At 46.9% G+C, this 18,725-nt stretch overlaps 2 protein-coding genes across 2 annotated transcripts in view; one reads left to right on the forward strand and one right to left on the reverse strand.

Annotated features, from left to right (window-relative positions):
• Nucleotides 1–13,653, reverse strand: part of LOC112544213 (protein FAM13A-like) — a 56,153-nt gene extending 42,500 nt beyond the window's left edge. Inside the window, exons 1-4 of the mRNA XM_025179994.2 lie at nucleotides 13,442–13,653; nucleotides 4,564–4,738; nucleotides 3,999–4,208; nucleotides 2,573–2,756 (exon numbers count right to left, since the gene is read on the reverse strand). Of these exons, the coding sequence (XP_025035779.1) occupies nucleotides 2,573–2,756; nucleotides 3,999–4,208; nucleotides 4,564–4,738; nucleotides 13,442–13,471 (599 nt within the window). The 5' untranslated portion in view covers nucleotides 13,472–13,653. The remainder of the gene's footprint in view (nucleotides 1–2,572; nucleotides 2,757–3,998; nucleotides 4,209–4,563; nucleotides 4,739–13,441) is intronic.
• A 1,026-nt stretch (nucleotides 13,654–14,679) lies between these two features.
• LOC142830492 (uncharacterized) lies at nucleotides 14,680–15,942 on the forward strand. Its single transcript, XM_075935773.1, has 2 exons — nucleotides 14,680–15,125; nucleotides 15,321–15,942. Exons 1-2 carry the CDS (start codon nucleotides 14,780–14,782, stop codon nucleotides 15,746–15,748), a joined length of 774 nt encoding a protein of 257 aa, XP_075791888.1. The 5' UTR covers nucleotides 14,680–14,779; the 3' UTR covers nucleotides 15,749–15,942.
• Nucleotides 15,943–18,725: the final 2,783 nt, after the last annotated feature.

Below are 18,725 nucleotides of genomic sequence, written 5' to 3' on the forward strand. Positions count from 1 at the left end.
CTTGAGTAATTTTCTAGCATCTGCAAGATATGCCACCTCATAATTTGCCCTTTTTCAGATAATTTATGAATGTTGAACTGCACTGGCCCCATTACTGATCTCTGGGAAATAACTATTTACCTTGTACTGTTCTGAAAACCCTCCTCTCGTGTTTCCTGTCTTTTACCCAGTTATTGATCCATGAGATAACCTTATCCCGTGATTCCTTAAGAGCCTTTGGTGAGGAACTTTGTGAAGGGTTTTTTCAAATTTCCCTGCTTCTTCCCAAGGCTCCTTCTTGTACTCCCCACTATCCTGTTCTTCATAGAAGACTGATATCCTGCTCTCCTCTCCTGGACTCTGTTCATAATCACATCTTCCCTCACTCCATGTGACCTCCCTCCACTGGAGAAGCAATCAAATAATGGCTTAACTACAGCTGAGCCCCAATTCGCTTGAAGGGCCAGCTCATATAGTGACATTAAGGCCAGATTTTTAAAGGTATTTTTGGACCCAGAAGCACCTAGAAATCAATGAGAATTAAGCACATAGGCTACGTCTAGATTGCAATCCTTTTTCGAAAAAGAACATCTAGACTACAACCAGTACTTTCAAAAAAGTGAGCTGCTTTTTTGAAAGAGAGTCTAGATACTCTCTTTCGAAAAAGCACAGTTTGCATTCAATAGTGCTTTTTTTCGAACAAGTGCTTTCGAAAAAAGGCATTATTCCTCGTAAAATTAGGTTTACCATGATCAAAAAAACTGCTGCATTCTTTTGATTTACTTTTGAAAGAATACAGCTGCAGTCTAGACACAAGTGAAGTTTTTTCGAAAAAGGCTACTTTTTTGGAAAAACCCCTATATTCTAGATACACCAACTATTGCATAAATCCTCTTGTGGATCTGGCCCTACCCCCAACATTTAAAAACTGTAGAGTCCCTCAAGACCCCTGCTCAGCTGTCATCTAATGCTAGAGATGCCCGAGTTTCTGTCTGAGACCATATGCACTGCCATGTCAGTCTCAGTGCCAAGATACCAAAGATCCTGAAGGATCCTTGTATTAGATGTTCACAGTTCCTCACCCACCTCGTGTGAAAATACTGATCTCTTAGGCATTAAGTGCATGCCTAAACACCCACAAAATAGTTGTAAGGGAGTCTGTTGCCTCCACCTTCACCTCAAGTCCATGGTTAGCACTTTCACACAGGCTGTGGAAAAGTCAGCTTCAAACTCTCCCCTCTGTCTCACACAGAGCAGCAATTTTAAATTAGCTTGTGCACTGCTCAGGTGAGTGCTTTAGCCTCCAGCCTGTGGCACCTCTTTCACTGTGTATAAATACAGTGGGCCAGAAAACACACGAGAATGAGTCTGTAGCTCAGTGGTCAAAGCACTTAGAGGGGAGGCAGGAAATCCAGGTTCACATCCTTAAGCCACATCAGGAAATGAGTTGAACACGTCTTGGGCAAGTACCCTCACTCCAAGGCAGGGGATAGTAAGGTCTGCCACCATCTTCTGCATGGCTGTCCCTTGGGCAAGGCTTAAGACTAGGTCTCAGAGTGGTGGGACTTATACATTTTCAAGAGATGAAACTAGATGGCTCCTCAGAAGTCAGCATGCTGACAGGGGAACTAGCTGTTAGATGCCTTCGCTCCTGCCCCATACTTTTTATAAGGAATCTGGCCAACCAGCTTGAGGCTGTGTGTTCCAGTGGGTATCAAGGTCCCTAGCAGTGAGGGCCCAGGTGTTTCTGAACACTGCCTACCTGTTTTTGAAAATGATGCTAGGCGCCCATCTGCAGTTACAGGTGACTGAACTACTTTTAAAATTAATGAGGAAAGAGATAGCAAGAGAAGAGTCATCCCTGTGGCTGTCTTGTACTGAACGCTCTTTGTGCAGAGCAAATAATGCAGCAGCAAGCAGAGGAGTAAAACTTGAAGAGTAACACCACTTCATTTTATTTTCATTGTGAGAAGGTAGTTTCCACTCTCTTGAGGGAAGGATTAAGATTTATAGGAATCTGAAAGCATCCCTAAGTACCCCATGGAGATTATCACTCAGTTTGCCAACTAAGGGTTTCTTAACTACATGGGATGTCCACACCACCTGCTTTTAAAATTAGCACGAGTCTGTTTTTCCTCCACCTCTGCTGCCCTCAGAGGGGAAGAGGGGTCTGACTGCTTTCTGCTACCTCTGAAAAGACAGCTGGTATCACCTGGAGAAAGAAAGGAACTTCCAGCACCCAGGAAAGCACTGGAGAAATAGGGTAGGCCACTTACCCATTCCTAGCGTTAGGACAACCCAGAGACTGAGAGCCAGGAGGATAATGAAGAAAGTGATCATGTTGGGCAGGGTAAAGCCAGGTCAGCTGAGCCTCTCACCTCTACTGATGTTCAAGGCACATGCACTCAGATTTTGTGGGGTGAGGTGGTGCTTCCCTAGCACTATTGTTTATGGTTCTGCTTCTCTTTCATTGATTCCTCAGTATGCAGCAGGCTCTCTCAGCAATGTTCTGACTCATCTCTTCTTATGGCTTTTCTTGTTTTAAAGAGAGGGACGAGCAAAAACAACAGTAGAATAAATCTAAAATACTTACTGGAAAAGGGTAGGCCCAAAAACAATGGCAAGGTTTTCCAGGGTCATGTGGTTCATGTCACTGTGTGATGCCACTTTCAACAGAAAGGTAGAGAGGAAGTGGAATAGAATGTAATGGGCCTGAGGCAGGTTGCTTAATAACCTTTTCAGACATCGTGTACACTCAGCCATGTGGTTCTTATTATCTGTGAAGAATGAAGGTTTAATTCAGTTACTAATAGCTGGATATTCTAAGCATCCCGCATGACCACAGCTATACAAGCTTTACTACACAATTCACTCTACTATAAAGATCTCTCTCAAAGAAGACACTAAGGGGAAAAACGAGTATATGTGCCAAAGAGCCAGGGTTTTTAGTCTAATCTTCTAATTATTTCACATATTAGCTTTAACCTATGAATGCTTTCCTAGTTACTGGAATTTCCTGTAGGTCTTTGGACTCTATCTTGTGTCTATGGCATTCCTCCTCTTTTGGAAAGAAAAATAGAGAGTTTCCTGTTATTTCTTGTGGAGAGTTACCAACTGTCTACATAGTAGCCAAAGACAAGGACAATGGGGGTGGAGGGGCAAAGAGGAAAGTTGCACCAGGGTCTGGCAATTTAAAAAGACCCAGGGCTCCCAGTGGCTACCATTGCAGCAGCTAGATCCACAGGTGGTGCTGAGGATTGGGTCGGGGAGATTAGCTCTCATCCCCTTTTGGGAGGGGAAGGGGCAGAGGTCCTGGTAAAATCTATTACTAGCCCTGGCATTATGGGAAAAAACATGGGAGGATTGTCAGCTGTGACTCACTCACTGGAGATTTGCCACATTCTGTATGACTCATGATAGAGAAGGCTGTGGAAATTTTACCTTTTCACTGCCACATCTGTTTTCATTTCCCTGCTAATTGGTCACATTTATAGTTTCAGTGCATTTTTGCACTATAAATATTGTATTGTAGCTACAGAGGAGAGGTTTAAAACTCCAAGCCCAGTGATCCTAGCCTTTTCACTTTTCCCCACTCCAAAAAGGAATGTTTTAAATGGCAAACGTATTTTAACACAGTAGTATACAAGGTAAGGAAACTTTCCATGCTGATTTTGTTTAAATTAAGAAGGCTAAAAGCAGCATTTAACTTCTGCCTGGGAAAGGTTTCAAAGCTGTATTAAGTCAATGTTCAGTTGTAAACTGTTGAAAGAGCTACCATAATGTTTTGTTCAGAGTTATGAACAACTTCTGTTCCAGAGATTTTCATTCCCATGTAAGTCAGCTGGACACACTGACTTGGGAAGCCACACCTTTGTATTGGGAAGTTATGCAAACACTAACATATTTGTTGATGACACTGTTTAAATTCTGCTATGGGTACATAAGCCAGCCATTTGTGGACAAAAGACATCCAGCTAAAGTGCCACTGAAGTTCTGAATGAATGTAGCCTTTATTTTACCTTCAAAGGTTTTAAGAAGGTTAGCATGTGTGCTATCTGGGAACACAGCAACTGGGAGCTCCTTGAGGAAGAGTTTAAGGAGGCTTGCAACAGAATCAATGTCTCCATCAGTAATGAGGTCCACTTTTTCACCTTGATCATACTTATGCTTCAACGCTCTGATTTTGTTCACTGAGCCACTGATTCGAAATAGACCTGTATGATCCAGGCCTATTGAAAAAGAATAAATTATTTTGTAGACACTATCTATAAATGTTATATAAAGGAGTTGACCAAGACATTTGGGAACAGAGAAGTTACTAGTTGTTCAATCTCATACACATCAAAAGAGTTGTTTAATTTCTCTACAATTTCTCTTCACAAGGAGTTTAACAACAACTGGTTTGATGCCCAGGGAGTTCACTGTCGGCAGACAAGCTACTGGGCTAAATGGACCTTTGGTCTGACCCAGTATAGCCATTCTTATGTTCTTATATGTTCTTATGTCCTTCTTGCCATTAGTCACAGCTCTTCATTTTATTAAAAGTACAAAGGTTCTAGAAAGCAGAATAAGTTATCAACTTACCAATCATTTCTAGGAATTCCACCATGTGTGTCACTACAAAAGGAACTTGGTATTGTGTCGCCTCTTGTGTAAGCGTCTCAAGAGGAACACCAAAGTTGTTTCTCCTCTTGGGGAGCTGGAAATCTGGTCCCACTTTATTTGTGCCTTGCTTAATTTTAATCGAAGACCGTGATTGCTGCAAAACACAAGCAAACCCTCTGTGGTAGTTACAAGCTGCTTTTCACTGCACACCTCCTCATGGCTGGACATGACAATGTGGCAGGTCTACCTCAGTTTTCATGCAACTTCTGAACCTATTCCTTAAGCCTAGTCCTTCCAGAGAGGTGACTTGGTCTTCTAATCAAGCCATTCTAAAGCATTCAACCCCCTCTGAGTTAATAGTGTCTTAAGGTATGTCTACACTACAGCGCTATTTCAAATTAACTTATTTCAAATTAGTTAATTCAAAATAAGCTAATTCGAAATAACACATCTAGACACAAAAACTAATTCAAAATAGCATTTTGCTATTTCAAAATAGTGCATCCACATTGATTGGACGCTGGATCACATTTAAGGGCAGCTGAAACTGGTTCCAGCGGGGGGATGGGCGGCAGAGGGAGGGCTAGGGGGCTGGGCTGCAGCAGAAGGTGCCAGACAGCCTCCAGCAATTGGTGCCAGGCATGCAGCAAGATGTTCAACATGAGCACCAGAGTGCTCAGAGGCGGCTCTGGCTCCATGGTGCTGAGTGCTGTGATGTCCCAAACGAGAGCGACCAAAGCAGACAGAGAGAAAAATGCTTTGCTGTCCCTCGGCGTGGTAGGCAAGCAAGCGGGAAAGTTGAGAACAGGGGGGTCCCTTTAAGCACAAGCCTCAGATAGCCTCAGGCAGGAGCCACACAAAGCAACTACTGACCTGATGCCCTGCTGGAACCAGTTTCAGCTGCCCTTAAAGGCGATCCAGCGTCCAATCAGTGTGGACGCGCTATTTCAAAATAGCAGTAGGCTGGCTAGGTTGTGAAACAGATGATTAGCACAACTGTTATGGTAAGAATGTGCATGCAACAAGTTTCATACTGTATTAGAATTAATTAAAAGAGTCCTGTTGAGCGAGTTTAAGTTGCAACAAAGAGGGAGGTGTAATGAATAAAGCCCTAGAAATTTTGATATATTTATATATCAATATATATATATATCAAAATAATATAATGAAGTGGCTGCAATTTCATTATAATAGTTAAACTTTGATAAGGTAACATCCAATGCCAACATAAAAACAGCCATATTGGGTCAGACCAAAAGTCCATCTAGCTCACTATCCTGTCTTCCAACAGTGGCCAGTGCCAGGTGCCCCAGAGGAAGTGGACAGAAACAGGTAAATATCAAGTGATCCCTTTCCTGTCATCCATTCCAGCCCCTGACAAACAGAGGCTAGGGACACCATTCCTACCCATTTTGGCTAATAAGTATTGATGGACCTAACCTCCATGAATTTATTTAGTTCTTTCTTGAACCGTGTTAAAGTCCCAATCTTCACACTATCCTCTGGCAAGGAGTTCCACAGGTTGACTGTACACTGCATGAAGAAAAACTTCCTTTTGTTTGTTGTAAATCTGCTACCTATTAATTTAATTTGGTGATCCCTAGTTCTTATGTTATGGGAATAAGTAAATACCTTTTCCTTATTCACTTTGGCTATGTCTACACTGCCAGCTTTTGCCAGCTGAGAGTGTGCAAATGAAGCTCTGATTAGCATATTGTTACACTTCATTTGCATAATTATTCAAGCTGTTTTTCTGCACAGGTTTTTGTTCAAAAACAAGCAGTGTGGTTGTCAACTTTTTGCTCAAAATCCCCTTTTTGCGTAAGATCCTCGGAGGCATAAGGATCTTGCACAAAAAAGGGGAGGTTGTGAAAAAGGAAATGGCCACACTGCTTGTTTTTGCACAAATACTCCTTGCACAAAAACGGCTCAAATAAGCTCTTCATTTGCATACTCTCTGATGACAAAAGCTGGCAGTGTAGACAAAGCCTTTCTCCACACCTCTCATGATTTTATAGACCTCTATCATATCCCCCCTTAGACTATACTTACACTGCAGGCTTTTGTGCAAGATTGATATACCTACTTTTTTGAGGCATAAGGATCTTGTGAAAAATGGACCCTTCTACACTGCATGTTTTTGCTCAAAAATCTCTTGTGCAAAAAGCCTCAGACAAAGAATATGCAAATGACAGTGCAACAAATGCTAATGAGTGCTTCATTAGCATACTCTCTGCTGGCCAAAATCTGTAGTATAGACTTAGCCTGATTAGTATCCCTTTTCTAACCTGAAAAGTCCCAGTGTTTTTAACCTCTTTTCATATGGAACCCATTCCAAACCCCTAACCATTTTTGTTGCCCTTTTCTGAACTTTTCCCATTGCCAATATATCTTTTTTAGAGGCAACCACAGCTGTATGCAGTATTCAAGATGTGGGCGTACCATGGCTTTATATACAAGCAATAAGATGGTCTCTGTCTCATTCACTATCCTTTTTTTAATGATCCCTAACATTTGGTTTGTTTGTTTGTTTTTTTACTGCTGCTGCACACTGAGTGAATATTTTCAGAGAATTGTCTACAATGACTGCAAGAGCTCTCTCCTGAGAGGTTATAGCTAAATTAGTCCCCATCATTTTGTATGTAGTGTTGAGATTATTATTTCCAATGTGCATTACTTTGCATTTAGCAACATTAAAATTAATTTGCCATTTTGTTGTCCAATCACCTAGTTTTGTGAGATCCTTTTGAAGCTCTTCACAGTCTGCTTCGGTCTTAACGATCTTGAGCAAATAACTGCAAATTTTGCCACCTCGCTGTTTACCCCATTCACCAGATCATTTATAAATAGGATTGGCCCCAGTACAGACCTTTGGGGGACACCACTAGTTACTTCTCTCCTCTCTGAAAACTGACCATTTATTCCTATCTTTAGTTTCCTGTCTTTTAAGCAGTTATCAGTCCATGAAAGGACCTTCCCTCTTATCCCATAACACCTTTACTTAAAATCCTTTGGTGAGGGACCTTGTCAATAGCTTTCTGGAAATCTAGTACATTATATCCACTGGATCCCCCTTGTCCACATGGGGGACCCCATCTCAGAGAATTCTAGTAGATTAGGTAAATCATGATTTCCCTTTTCAGAGCCTATCATGGTACTGTATAGAGGGGAGAAGCAACAGCCAGCGTGAGCTGTCATAAGCCTCCCCACATTCAGGGCTCAGACCAAGTCATGCAAAATCCTGTGGTTGGACAACCCAAATGAATTCAAGGTTTCTGCCTCATTCTGAGGGCTAATGAAAAATCTGTAGCTCCATTCAAGTTATCACACATGAGGAAATTCCTAAGTATTGCCATAAGAGTTTAGGATGCCAACCTTTTCCTGAATTTGTTTAAGGTGAGAAAACCCAAATGCTGCCCCCACCTAATAATTGTATCCCTACTATGTCAAATGTAACTTCAGCTTTTGAGAACTTCCACACAAAAATGTTGTGAAAACAGCCATATGTTATGTGAACTAAGAAAAACATGTGTCTTTGGAAAGTATATTGTATCTTGTTCATCATTAACTTATTCCATGGCTGCAAATAAGAAATGTCTGCACTAACAGATGGCTGTGGCTGTAACTCCACATTAATAGGGTACATCTACACTACAGCGTTATTTCAAACTATCTAATTTCAAAACACTTATTTCAAAATAATGCATCTACATACAAAATGCATTTTGAAATAGCATTTGGCTATTTCGAAATAGCGCATCCACACTGAGTGGATGCTGAATCGCATTTAAGGCTGGCCGGAACCAGGTCATGCAGGGCATCAGGTCAGGAGTTACTTTGTGTGGCTGCTGCCTGAGGCTATCTGAGGCCTGTACTTAAAGGAACCCCCCGGACAGCCGGTTCTCAGGTTTCCCTGCTTGCTTGCCTATCTCGATGAGGAACAGCAAAGCATTTTGTCTCTGCATGCTCTGGTTGCCCTCACTCAGGACACCACAGCCCTCTGCTATATGGCGCCAGAGCTGCCCCTGGGCTTTCTGGTGCTTCTTGTGGACACGTTGCTGTGAGCCTGGCTGCACTTTCTGCAGGCTGCCATCCAGGAGGTCCATCGGGGGCTGTCAGTATCCAGGAGGCCCTGCAGGAGAGCGTCCACCCTGAGGAGCACTAAGAGCCTCCCTGGTCTGCCCCACTAGGGGCTTGTGACTCATTCCTCCCTCACGTCCTTCCACTTACCCCTCCCCCCAACCCTTCTTCCTGATGTCAAATAAAATATACATATTTTCATAAACACAAACTCTCTTTATTTAACAGAACTGGGGGGGATGAAACTCTGGTGAGACTGGGGAAAGGAGGCGGGAGAGGGGAGAAGAGAGGGTGGGAGAGGGGAGAGGAAAACCTGGGAGGAAGGAGCTGGAAGGGGGAAGCAAGGGGAAGAAGGGGGAGGGGAAGCTCAGGGCTCAGGGTTGGGGGTCTCACTGGACCAATTTAATTTTCCTGCGAACCTGCTCCTGGATTCACATATGGCCTTTGGTGGCCAGGCTGGCAGCTAGTGAGGAGATCATGGACACTGGGGGCATCCCCCCAAACCTGAATAAGGTCCATGATCTCCGCCTTGCACCAGGAAGGCGTCCACCTTCTCCGGGCCCTGGAAGGGTCCTGGGGAGCGGTGGAGGGCTGGCTGCCAGTGGCTTTCTACCTCATGTTTTAGGGCCACTGGGTCAGGAGCAGTGACTGCTGGCTCTGGGCTGGCTGCATGGAGCTGGCACAGGCACTGTGGCCAGAGTCTACGCCTTTAAGGGCTCCGGGGATGGGGGGTAAGTGAGGAGTGTTCTTGGCTGAGGCTGGAGTGGCCAACAGGGCACCCTGGGAAGGGCTGGAGGCCCATTATTTCGAAATAAGTGTCTACACAGCACTTATTTCGAAATAGCAATTTGGAAATTGGCATAGAATCATAGAATCATAGGACTGGAAGGGACCTCGAGAGGTCATCGAGTCCAGCCCCCCGCCCTCAAGGCAGGACCAAGCTCCATCTACACCATCCCTGACAGATGTCTATCTAACCTGTTCTTAAATATCTCCAGAGAGGGAGATTCCACCCCCTCCCTTGGCAATTTATTCCAATATTTGACCACCCAGACAGTTAGAAAATTTTTCCTAATGTCCAATCTAAACCTCCCCTGCTGCACTTTAAGCCCATTACTCCTTGTCCTTTCCTCAGTAACCAAGAGGAACAAATTTTCTCCTTCCTCCTTGTGACACCCTTTTAGATATTTGAAAACCGCTATCATGTCCCCCCTTAATCTTCTTTTTTCCAAACTAAACAAGCCCAGTTCATGAAGCCTGGCTTCATAGGTCATGTTCTCTAAACCTTTAATCATTCTTGTCGCTCTTCTCTGTACCCTTTCCAATTTCTCCACATCTTTCTTGAAATGTGGCGCCCAGAACTGGACACAGTACTCCAGCTGAGGCCTAACTAGTGCAGAGTAGAGCGGCAGAATGACTTCACGAGTTTTGCTTACAACACACCTGTTGATACAACCTAGAATCATATTTGCTTTTTTTGCAACAGCATCACACTGTTGACTCATATTCAACTTGTGGTCCACTATGACCCCTAGATCCCTTTCCGCCATGCTCCTTCCTAGACAGTCGCTTCCCATCTTGTATGTATGGAACTGATTGTTCCTTCCTAAGTAGAGCACTTTGCATTTCTCTTTATTAAACCTCATCCTGTTTACCTCTGACCATTTCTCTAACTTGCTAAGGTCATTTTGAATTATGTCCCTATCCTCCAAAGAAGTTGCAACCCCACCCAGTTTGGTATCATCTGCAAACTTAATAAGCGTACTCTCTATCCCAATATCTACATCATTGATGAAGATATTGAACAGTACGGGTCCCAGAACAGACCCTTGAGGAACTCCACTTGTTATCCCTTTCCAGCAGGATTTAGCACCGTTAACAACAACTCTCTGACTACGGTTATCCAGCCAATTATGCACCCACTTTATCGTGGCCCTATCTAAGTTGTATTTGCCTAGTTTATCAATAAGTATATCATGCGAGACCGTATCAAATGCCTTACTAAAGTCTAGGTATATGACATCCACCGCTTTTCCCTTATCCACAAGGCTCGTTATCCTATCAAAGAAAGCTATCAGATTAGTTTGGCATGACTTGTTCTTCACAAACCCATGCTGGCTATTCCCTATCACTTTATTACCTTCCAAGTGTTTGCATATGATTTCCTTAATTACCTGCTCCATTATCTTCCCTGGGACAGATGTTAAACTGACCGGTCTATAGTTTCCTGGGTTGTTCTTATTCCCCTTTTTATAGATGGGCACAATATTTGCCCTTTTCCAGTCTTCTGGAATCTCCCCTGTCTGCCATGATTTTTCAAAGATCATAGCTAAAGGCTCAGATACCTCCTCTATCAGCTCCTTGAGTATCCTGGGATGCATTTCATCAGGACCTGGTGACTTGCTGACATCTAACTTTCCTAAGTGATTTTTAACTTGTTCTTTGTGTATCCTATCTTCTAAACTTACCCTCTCTCTGCTTGTATTCACTACATTAGGCACACCTCCAGACTTCTCCGTGAAGACCGAAACAAAGAAGTCATTGAGCATCTCTGCCATTTCCAAGTTTCCTGTTACTGCTTCTCCCTCCTCACTAAGCAGTGGGCCTACACTGTCCTTGGTCTTCCTCTTGCTTTTAATGTATTTATAAAAGGTCTTCTTGTTTCCCTTTATGCCTGTAGCTAGTTTGATCTCATTTTGTGCCTTTGCCTTTCTAATCTTGCCCCTGCATTCCTGTGTTGCTTGCCTATATTCATCCTTTGTTATTTGTCCTAGTTTCCATTTTTTATATGACTCCTTTTTTATTTTGAGATCATGCAAGATCTCCTTGTTAAGCCAAGCTGGTCTTTTGCCATATTTTCTATCTTTCCTACACAGCGGAATTGTTTGCTTTTGGGCCCTTAACAACGTCCCTTTGAAATACTTCCAACTCTCCTCAGTTGTTTTTCCCTTCAGTCTTGCTTCCCATGGGACCTTACCTACAAGTTCTCTGAGCTTATCAAAATCTGCCTTCCTGAAATCCATTACCTCAATTGTGCTGGTCTCCCTTTTACCTTTCCTTAAGATCATGAACTCTATTATTTCATGATCACTGTCCCCTATACTGTCTTCCACTTTCAAGTTCTCAACTAGTTCCTCACTATTTGTTAAAACCAAATCCAGAACAACTTCTCTTCTGGTAGCTTTTTTAACCTTCTGAAACAGAAAGTTGTCTCCAATGCAGTCCAGAAACTTATTGGATAGCCTGTGCCCCGCTGTGTTAGTTTCCCAACATATGTCTGGATAGTTGAAGTCCCCCATCACCACCAAATCTTGGGCTTTGGATAGTTTTGTTAATTGTTTAAAAAAGGCCTCATCCACCTCTTCCACCTGGCTAAGTGGCCTGTAGTAGACTCCTAGCATGATATCACCCTCGTTTTTTACCCCTTTTAGCTTAACCCAGAGACTCTCTACACAGCTATCTCCTACGTTCATCTCCACTTCAGTCCAAGTGTGTACATTTTTAATATACAAGGCAACCCCTCCTCCCTTTTTTCCCTGTCTGTCCTTCCTGAGCAAGCCGTACCCTTCCATACCAACATTCCAATCATGCGTCCCATCCCACCAGGTTTCTGTAATACCAATGATATCGTAGTTGTATTTATTGGTTAGCAATTCCAGTTCTTCCTGCTTATTACCCATACTTCTTGCATTTGTATATAGGCATCTAAGATACTGATTTGATCTTGCCTCCCTGTTGTGCCCTGACCCATTATTCCTCATGGAATAGGGTTTATCAATTTCAAAATCAGCCCTCCGTTATTTTGATATAATTTTGAAATAGAGGTTTGACTGTGTAGACGCTAGGAAAGTTATTTTGAAATAACAGCTGTTATTTAGAAATAACCCTGGTGTATAGACATACCCTAACAGAGCAATAAGGATGAACAAAATGTAGGAAAAAGTATAGCATGTTTATCATAATGGGGTACAAAACCACTATTTGTTTCAACTGGCATGACCTTTTTTTTTTTTTTTTTTTTTTTTTTTTTGAGATGCATCATCTCTAATCAATCAACAACCTATTTAACAAGGGGGAACCTTAGATACTGATCCTGTATGAGGTGGTAAAAACTAGCCATTTTTCCATACCTCAGAATGATCACGAGTAGATGAAGAAGGAGACATTTCAAAATATAATTAGAATAAAAATAAAGGCTATAAATCCTAATGCTTCAACCTGCCTACAAGACATGAGTCCAAAGATGTAAATAGTATGTATATTTGAAAAGTAATTCTCAAGTTTTCATAGTATCATCCAAAAAGGCTTCAAAAACTATTGCCTTTTCAATTATTTATTGTCATGATTTTGAAAATATTTTGTAAAGATTTACAGTAGAAATGCCATTCATTCACAAATTCTCATTCTAATGCCAGAAATTAGCCCTGGCTTTGTTTGATTCTGTTGCCATGTCACATATGGACAAAGAGTATTTGTCCATATTTGCAAGTTGTTTGAGTCTCCCAGCTCAGTGCTGCAGCATGATTAATCTACTTGAAAGAGCATATATTAAAATGTAAAAAGAACCGTAATTTTATGTGTCATTTCACACTAAAGACATGTTTACAACTAAAGATGTCATTAACTGCAAAGCCACTCAGGAAATACTTGCCTAACAATCTCTTCCTCCCAGACTAAATATTACAGGGGAAAAAATGAATTGAATTTTTCTCAGTAGCTTTTGTGATTGCAGCTAGGACTCAGAACAGAATCAATAAACCAATGAAAATCTACTTACACAAACCAAAAGGGAGGCACTTGTTCCCATGTTAGACCTGCATTGGTCATGCAGTCCAATCAGCAAAGTTAACCACAGCCATTCAGAAGGTTTGCTGGGAGAGCGGTGAGTTAATTTACTCTGCTTCCAGAGTTAATTTACTATTTCTAACTTTAGTCTACAGTTTCACAGAGACTTTTACTCAAGGTGGAAACTGAATGCTGGTAGACGTGCATCCCTCATGAATCTGCAGCAACAAGTGTTTATCATATAGCAAAAACTTACTCAAGTGCACTATGAAGAGATGTTTCCATGGTACCTAATACACACACAGTGTCACAGCTTCCAGAAAATGCAGACTGATCATTTGATATTCAGTTTCCTCTTTACCATGCAGAGATGCAAACAAAGCAACCTTATTGACCAATCAGCCTTGCCATTTGCAAACACTTGCCAAGAGTATGTTCTGAATGTATGGAGTAAGCAAGAACAACACACATGCAGAGTTTATAAATGTGCTTCATTCCTTGTTTAATTTATAACATTTTTGTTGATTTTTAGGTATGACAGTTAACAAATACAAAACCCCTTTGATAGGGTTTGATAGAGAAGTGATTATTCCCCTTTATTCGGCACTGGAGAGGCCACATCTGGAGTACTATGTCCAGTTCTGGTCCCCCTGCTATAGAAAGGATGTAGATGCATTAGAGAGGGCAATCAAAATGATGAGGGGGTTGTAGCACATGACCTACAAGGAGAGACTGAGGGTATGTCTACACTAGAAAGTTAGTTCGAACTAACGGACGTTAGTTCGAACTAACTTTCCTAGGCGCTACACTAGCGCTCCGTTAGTTCGAACTTAATTCGAACTAACGGAGCGCTTAGTTCGAACTAGGTAAACCTCATTTTAGGAGGACTAACGCCTAGTTCGAACTAGCTAGTTCGAACTAAGGGCTGTGTAGCCCTTTAGTTCGAACTAGTGGGAGGCTAAGGCTTCCCAGGTTTCCCTGGTGGCCACTCTGGCCAACACCAGGGAAACTCTATTGCCCCCCTCCCGGCCCCGGAGCCCTTAAAGGGCCACGGGCTGGCTACTAACTTTGTGCCAGTTGCAAGGCTGCAAGCACCCGTGCCTGCACAGCCTGCACCTGCCACACCATGAGCCAGCCATCCGAGGGTTCCCAGCCCTCCACTGCTCCCCACGACCAGCCTGGCGGCTCCCGGGAGCCTGCCCGGGGACACAAGAGGCGGGCACCCGCCTGGTCAAGTGCGGAGATCGTGGACCTCATCGAGGTTTGGGGGGAAGCCTCCAATGTCCACGATCTCCGCACTAGCCACCGGAACGCGGCCGTCTATGGACGCATGGCTGCCAGTCTGGCCGCCAGGGGCCACCAGCGCAGCCGGGAGCAGGTGCGCTGCAAAATTAAGGACTTGCGGCAGTCCTACTCCCGGGCCTGCCTGCCAGGGGCTGACCCGGAGGCCTGCCCCCACTTCCATGCCCTGGACCGCATCCTGGGGCCTCATGCCGTCCCTGCCCCCCGGGACGTGATTGACCCCGGGGCAGAGGGACCGCTCCTGGAGACGGAGGAGGAGGAGGAGGGCTCTGAGAGCCAGGAGCCTGCCGCCAGCCTTCCCAGGACCCGGGACCCCCGAGGCACCCCACAGAGCCGCTCGCCTGCATCATCAGAGGCCGGGGAGGCGTCCACCTGTGAGTACCCTCGTGTTCCCCTTATGTGTACGGGGGGCTGGGGCGAGAGGGAGCCCCGGGACCGTGCGCCTAGGCCTTGCCCACCACGGAGCAGCAGCTGGGGATCCTGCAGGGGCCCTGGCCTTGCAGAGGGGAGCTGGGTTTCACACACCTGGGCCCCTGGGGTCATTGACCGCTGGTCTTCTTGCACCACAGCTGCAGCACCGGGGCCTGCAGGGCGCACCACACCGCCTGCAGCAGCCGCCCGCGCCCGGGCAAGCAGGACAGCCAGGAACCAGGAGGACTACCAGAGGCGGCATCTCCGGTTCCTGGACCGACAGCTCCGTCTCCAGGACCACTGGGTCCAGGAGGACCTCAGGCTGCGCCAGAGGAGTCTGGAGGCCCTGGAGGAGCAGGGCCGTGCCCTGCGAGGCCACCTCCAGAGTCTGCTGGACCGCTTTCCATTTCCTCCTCCCCCTGCTCCCCCTCTTTCTCCCCCTCTTGCTCCCCCTGCTCCCCCTCTTTCTCCCCCTCTTGCTCCCCCTGCTCCCCCTGCTCCTCCTGCTTCCGCTCCTGCTTCCGCTCCTGCTTCCTCCACACCCCCTGTCCTCTCTGCCCCCCCCTCCACAACCATTCCCCACTGACGCCCCCGGACCCGCAGTGTGGCGAGACGGGAGAGGCAGCCGGACTCCCACCCCTGAGCTTTCCTTTCCCTTCCTCCCTTCCCTCCCCTCCCCTTCCAGCTCCCTCGTCCCAGGTTTCCCCCTCCCTTCTCCCACCTTCATTCCTCCCTCCCCCCACCCCAGTTCTGTGAAATAAACAGACGTTTTTGTTTGAAAAACAGGTGTCTTTATTTGACAGTAGGTAGGGAGGGGAAAGGGGAAGGGGAGGGTAGGGTGGAAGAAGGCCCCGGTGGGGCATGCAGGGAGAGGTCAGTCCTCCTCCTCCTCCACCTGGAAGCTCTCCCGCAGGGCTTCCCGGATCCGGATGGCCCCCCGCTGGGCTTCCCGGACAGCGGCGGTGCGGGGCTGACTGTAGTGTCCAGCCATGCGGTCAGCCTCAGCCATCCAGGCTGGCAAGAAAGCCTCCCCCTTCCGCTCACACAAATTGTGGAGCACACAACATGCCGCCACCACGGGAGGGATGTTGTGCTCGGCCAGGTCCAGACGGGTGAGGAGGCATCGAAAGCTGGCTTTCAGTCGCCCGAAGGCCCCCTCCACCACGATGCGGGCCCTGCTCAGCCTGTTATTGAAGGCCTGGCGGGAGGGATTGAGGTGCCCCGTGTAGGGCTTCATGAGCCACGGCTGCAGTGGGTAGGCGGCATCCCCCACCAGGCACACGGGCATGTCCACGTCCCCGACCCTGATGTGGCGGTCGGGGAAGAAGGTCCCATCCTGCAGCCGCTGGCACACGGAGGAGTTGCGGTACACCCGTGCGTCGTGTGCTTTGCCGGACCAGCCCACATTTATGTCCGTGAACTGTCCCCGGTGGTCACACACGGCCTGCAGGATGACGGAGAAGTACCCCTTGCGGTTCACGTACCGGGACGCCTGGTGTTCCGGGGCACGGATGGGGATGTGCGTCCCGTCGATGGCCCCCCCGCAGTTGGGGAAGCCGAGGGCGCCGAATCCCCGGATGACGGCGTCCGGGTCGGCGAGGCGGACCACCCTGCGGAGCAGCACCCGGTTGATGGCCTTGACCACCTGCGGAGAGAGACACAGCAAAGCGTCAATCAGTGGGGCGCCCGGGTGGCTGGGAGCGTGCGTGCCCTGGCAGTGCCCCGCGCCCCACTCCCAGAAGCAACCCCCCTGGCGGCGTGTAGTACGGCCGGGACAGCCCGACCCCTCCGGTGCGGGGCGCCTTCGCCTCCTCCCGCCCCCCCCTTTGTCCCTGGGGCGGCCCATCCCCTCCTCGCAGCCTCCCTCCCCCCCGGCTCGGTGGCCGACGAGCGCCGTACCTGCATGAGCACTGCTCTGACAGTGGATCTCCCCACGCCGAACTGGTTCCCGACGGATCGGTAGCTGTCCGGCGTGGAGAGCTTCCAGAGGGCGATGGCCACCCGCTTCTGGAGGGGGATGGCGGGCCTCATGCGAGTGTCCCTTCTGCGCAGGGCAGGGGCGAGCCACTCGCAGAGCTCCAGGAAGGTGTCCCTCCTCATCCTAAAGTTCTGGGTCCACTGTCGGTCGTCCCAGTGCTCCAGGACGATGCGGTCCCACCAGTCGCTGCTGGTGTCCAGACGCCAGATGCGGCGGGGCACGCCGGTGCCGGGGCGCTGCCGTGGCTCCTCCACGGCCCCCAGGGCGGCCAGGCGGAGAGGCAGGGGGCTGACGTTCCCCAGGTGGTGCCAGGCAGCCTCGAGCCATTGGTGGCAGGCTTGCAGCAGCAAGTCCAGAACGTGCACCAGAAGGTGCAGGGCGAGCTGTGGCTCCATGTTGCCACCTGCGGCGGTCCCCCCGAAGGGAAGCACCGAAACAGACGGGCACAGAGACCGATGCTTTGCTGTCCCTCGGCGAGGTTGGCAAGCAAGCAGGAAAAGCTGAGAACCGGCTGTCCAGGGGGGTCCCTTTAAGCACGAGCCTCAGATAGCCTCAGACAGCAGCCACACAAAGCAACTGCTGACCTGATGCCCTGCCAGAACCGGTTTCAGCTGCCCTTAAATGCCCCCCTGCGTCCAATCAGTGTGGACGCGCTAGTTCGAACTAGCAAAACGCTAGTTCGAACTAGTTTTTAGTTCTAGATGCGCTAGTTCGAACTAGCTTAGTTCGAATTAACTAATTCGAACTAAGTTAGTTCGAACTAGCGCTGTAGTGTAGACGTACCCTGAGGGATTTGGGTTTCTTTAGTCTGTAAAAGAGAAGAGTGAGGGGGGATTTGATAGCAGCTTTCAACTTCCTGAAGGGAGGTTCCAAAGAGGATGGAGAAAGACTGTTCTCAGTAGTGACAGATGGTAGAACAAGGAGCAATGGTCTCAACTTACAGTGGGAGAGGTCTAGGTTGGATATTAGGAAAAACTATTTTACTAGGCGGGTGGTGAAGCACTGGAATGGATTCCCTAGGGAGGTGGTGGAATCTCCATCCCTAGAGGTTTTTAAGTCTCGGCTTGATGAAGCCCTGGCAGGGTTGATTTAGTGGGGTTGGTCCTGCTTTGGGCAGGGGGCTGGACTCAATGACCTCCTGAGGTCTCTTCCAGCCCTAGGATTCTATGATTCTATGATAGACAGGAAGAGAAAAGGTCAGTGAGATATAATACAGTGGCCACTACACAAGTTCTCCTAGCCAGAGGCTGCACTACAGTATTCTACCTCTGTTTTCCTCCTTTTCCACAGAGCACTAAAGAGCCACCTCAATCTTGCCTCATATCAGGTCCCACTCACATTCAAACACTCAATCAGATGGGACACAGCAGGGCTTCTCACCACCTTAACAAGCACTCACTGCTCTGTCTGGTCTCCTTTAAGTAGTCGTCTTTATCCAAACCTAAGCACATAGCAGACAAGTCCTTTGCTTACCTTTTACTATCAGATTTCATTGCCTCCCCCCCCCCCCCAGAGATCTCTGCTTCCACTAGCGTCTGTTACTCCAACAGATCTTTCCACTGCAGTAGGGTGAGGATGAGCCTCC

Source organism: Pelodiscus sinensis, chromosome 8 (genome assembly GCF_049634645.1).
Source record: "Pelodiscus sinensis isolate JC-2024 chromosome 8, ASM4963464v1, whole genome shotgun sequence".
Classification (NCBI taxonomy): Eukaryota; Metazoa; Chordata; order Testudines; family Trionychidae; genus Pelodiscus; species Pelodiscus sinensis.

Coding starts and splice junctions, on each gene's coding strand:
- LOC142830492 (XM_075935773.1), top strand. CDS start 14,780: ATGGCTGCCAGTCTGGCCGCCAGGGGCCACCAGCGCAGCCGGGAGCAG. Junction 15,126..15,320: donor GGCCGGGGAGGCGTCCACCT/GTGAGTACCCTC, acceptor CTTGCACCACAG/CTGCAGCACCGGGGCCTGCA.